Source organism: Neophocaena asiaeorientalis, unplaced genomic scaffold, assembly GCF_003031525.2.
Source record: "Neophocaena asiaeorientalis asiaeorientalis breed wild unplaced genomic scaffold, Neophocaena_asiaeorientalis_V1.1 scaffold282, whole genome shotgun sequence".
Classification (NCBI taxonomy): domain Eukaryota; kingdom Metazoa; phylum Chordata; class Mammalia; order Artiodactyla; family Phocoenidae; genus Neophocaena; species Neophocaena asiaeorientalis.
Window position 1 is genome coordinate 728,003 of NW_020172595.1, and position 2,296 is coordinate 730,298.

The 2,296-nt window shown below is 51.4% G+C and overlaps 1 protein-coding gene across 1 annotated transcript in view; it reads right to left on the minus strand.

Annotated features, from left to right (window-relative positions):
* The window catches only part of LOC112395398 (MHC class I polypeptide-related sequence A-like), a 6,496-nt gene extending 4,830 nt beyond the window's left edge, over window positions 1-1,666 (minus strand). The window contains 2 exon segments of the mRNA XM_024738554.1: window positions 751-811; window positions 1,565-1,666. Of these exon segments, the coding sequence (XP_024594322.1) occupies window positions 751-811; window positions 1,565-1,666 (163 nt within the window).
* Window positions 1,667-2,296: the final 630 nt, after the last annotated feature.

Consider the following 2,296-nt stretch of genomic DNA (forward strand, 5'->3'; position numbering starts at 1 on the left):
CCTGACCATGGCATCAACAAGGATTTTGGATACATGGTTGAGGTAGTGAGAGCCCACTGGGGTCAGTGAACCCAAGAGAGGGTGATGAAGGCCAAGGAGGTGGGCAGTTGGACCAAGGGTAGTATTCCTATTGGGGAGGGAGGAAGGGCAAGAGGCTGCAGAGGAAACAGTGGTGAGGGTGGATTGGGGGGCAGGGGATGAGCATGCCTCAGGGGTGACTCTGGGGGCTCTTGGGTTAGGGTGAAGACAGGAGAGGAGGGGTGCTCTGGTAGAGGGAGGGTGAGGATGGCATGGTGATTCCTGGGAGGAAGCTTGCGATTGATGAGAACGTGGTGATGGCCCCAGGCACTCAGGCAAGGAGTGGAAGCTGGGCAACGTGCCATGGGGGTAGGTGCAGAGGGACCAGGGCAAGTGGAGTCCAGCACCTGAGGCCTGGAGAGTGGAAGCCTCCAGAGGGTGACATTTGGGATGCAGGAGTGGGGAAGGGGCAATGCTGGGTGAAAGGTCCACAGTTAATGAGGGCCAAGAGCTGGTGCCTGCACTGCGGCAGAGGTAGGAGGATGGGTGCCAAGACCTGGGGGCTGTGCACTGTGCTCAGGGTACAGTTGTCAAGGCCCATCACCACAGCTCCCCCTGGTGATGAAACTAGTGGGGATGTAGGGAATTCATACTGGGCAAAAGTGAGTGTGGGCAAAAGTCAATCCCAGAAATGTAAGGTCAGTGAAAGCTGGGGGAAGGTAGGAGCCATACAGGTGACTGATCCTTGCAGGTAAAGATCCATGAGGGACGAGAGGATGAGGGTGAGGACGCCCTAGGAAGGGATCAGAGAACCGCAGGGAGGCGGGAACAGCAGGGAGGGTGAGGGCAAATCCTGAGGGGGCGCAAGAGATGGCAGGGGAGGAGGCAAGGAGAGAATCAGGGGTGGGAACAGGGGCACAGCAGAAAATAAGAATTAACATTGGGGGGGGCAGTGGAGACCACAGAAATCACAGGAAGAATCCCTTGGCTCCAAAACGGTCAGACCCTAACTTCTCTCAGTGAAAATAATGAATAAACAATCTATAATAAGAGTAGAGGGTGTGATGAACTGGGAGATTGGGATTGACATATATACACTGATGTGTATAAAACGGGTGACTAATAAGAGCCTGCTGTATAAAAAAATAAATAAAATAAAATTCAAAAATTCAAAAAATAAAGAATAAAATATAGTAAAAAAAAAAAAAAAGAGTAGAGTGTTTTATTTGAGCCAAATTAAGGACTAGCCGGGAAGCCAGCTTCCCAGATAACTCTGAGAAACTGCACTGGAGAAGCAGGGTTTTCAGCACAGTTGTTTTTTTTTGTTGTTGTTGTTGTTTTGGGGGGGTAATTTTTTGGCTGCCTCGTACCAGAATCTTAGTTCCCGGACCAGAGATTGAACTCTGGCCAACGGCAGCGAAAGCTCTGAGTCCTAACCACTGGACCGCCAGGGAATTCCCCTTCAGCACAGTTTTATAACTCGTCAGAACAAACATTAAACAAGTCAGGGCTACATTTCTCCAAGGTTTAAAAAAAACAAACAGACCAGCACGTACACGTGCAGCACATACAGTACGGCCTTGGCACCTGGGAAGGGAGTCTTATCATCAAAGGTGAAGCAGCTTTGGAGTCCCAGGAAGAGGGGCATTTAGTCTTTTTTTTTTTTTTTTTAAATGTGCCCTTTCCTTTAATAATTAAAGCAGATGTACAATGTATGTCTGACAGGCCACAAAGAGGCAAGTTACTTAGTGCAAAATTCAACTTAGTTCATGTATAAGACAGAATGACTTTTCTGTATCTGAATATGGGAAAACATTTTTTGTCACTTCCCTCAGTGAAAGCCAGGATCGGCCACAGTGCCCACAGCGGTAGGAAGTGTGGTTCAGGGCCCTTGGGCCCTTCCTAGAGCTCCAGTCACTAGAAAGAGACCCTCAACTCCAAGGCCTGAGGCCCTTGAGCGCTGCCTGCCTGGAAGCCCCCTGATTCCCGAGGCCAGAAACGGGAAAAGGGCAGAGCCGAGAACAGGAGGAGAGGATAGCGCTCAGGGGCCTAAGAGGGCACCCCACACACCGGTGGGAAGTGGCCGCCTGAGCGTCGGACCTCCAAGAGCCCTAGATCGCCTCTTACGGGAGCAACCCGGGCTTGGGGGCAGCTTTCCCACCCAGGGCAGTCAGAGGACGCGGATGTGTGAGGAAGAGGAAAGCAGGGAGGGCGGGTGCAGCAGGGGGAGCAGAGGGTGAGAGTTGGAAAGAGACTGAAAAGCAGGAAAGTGCTGTGG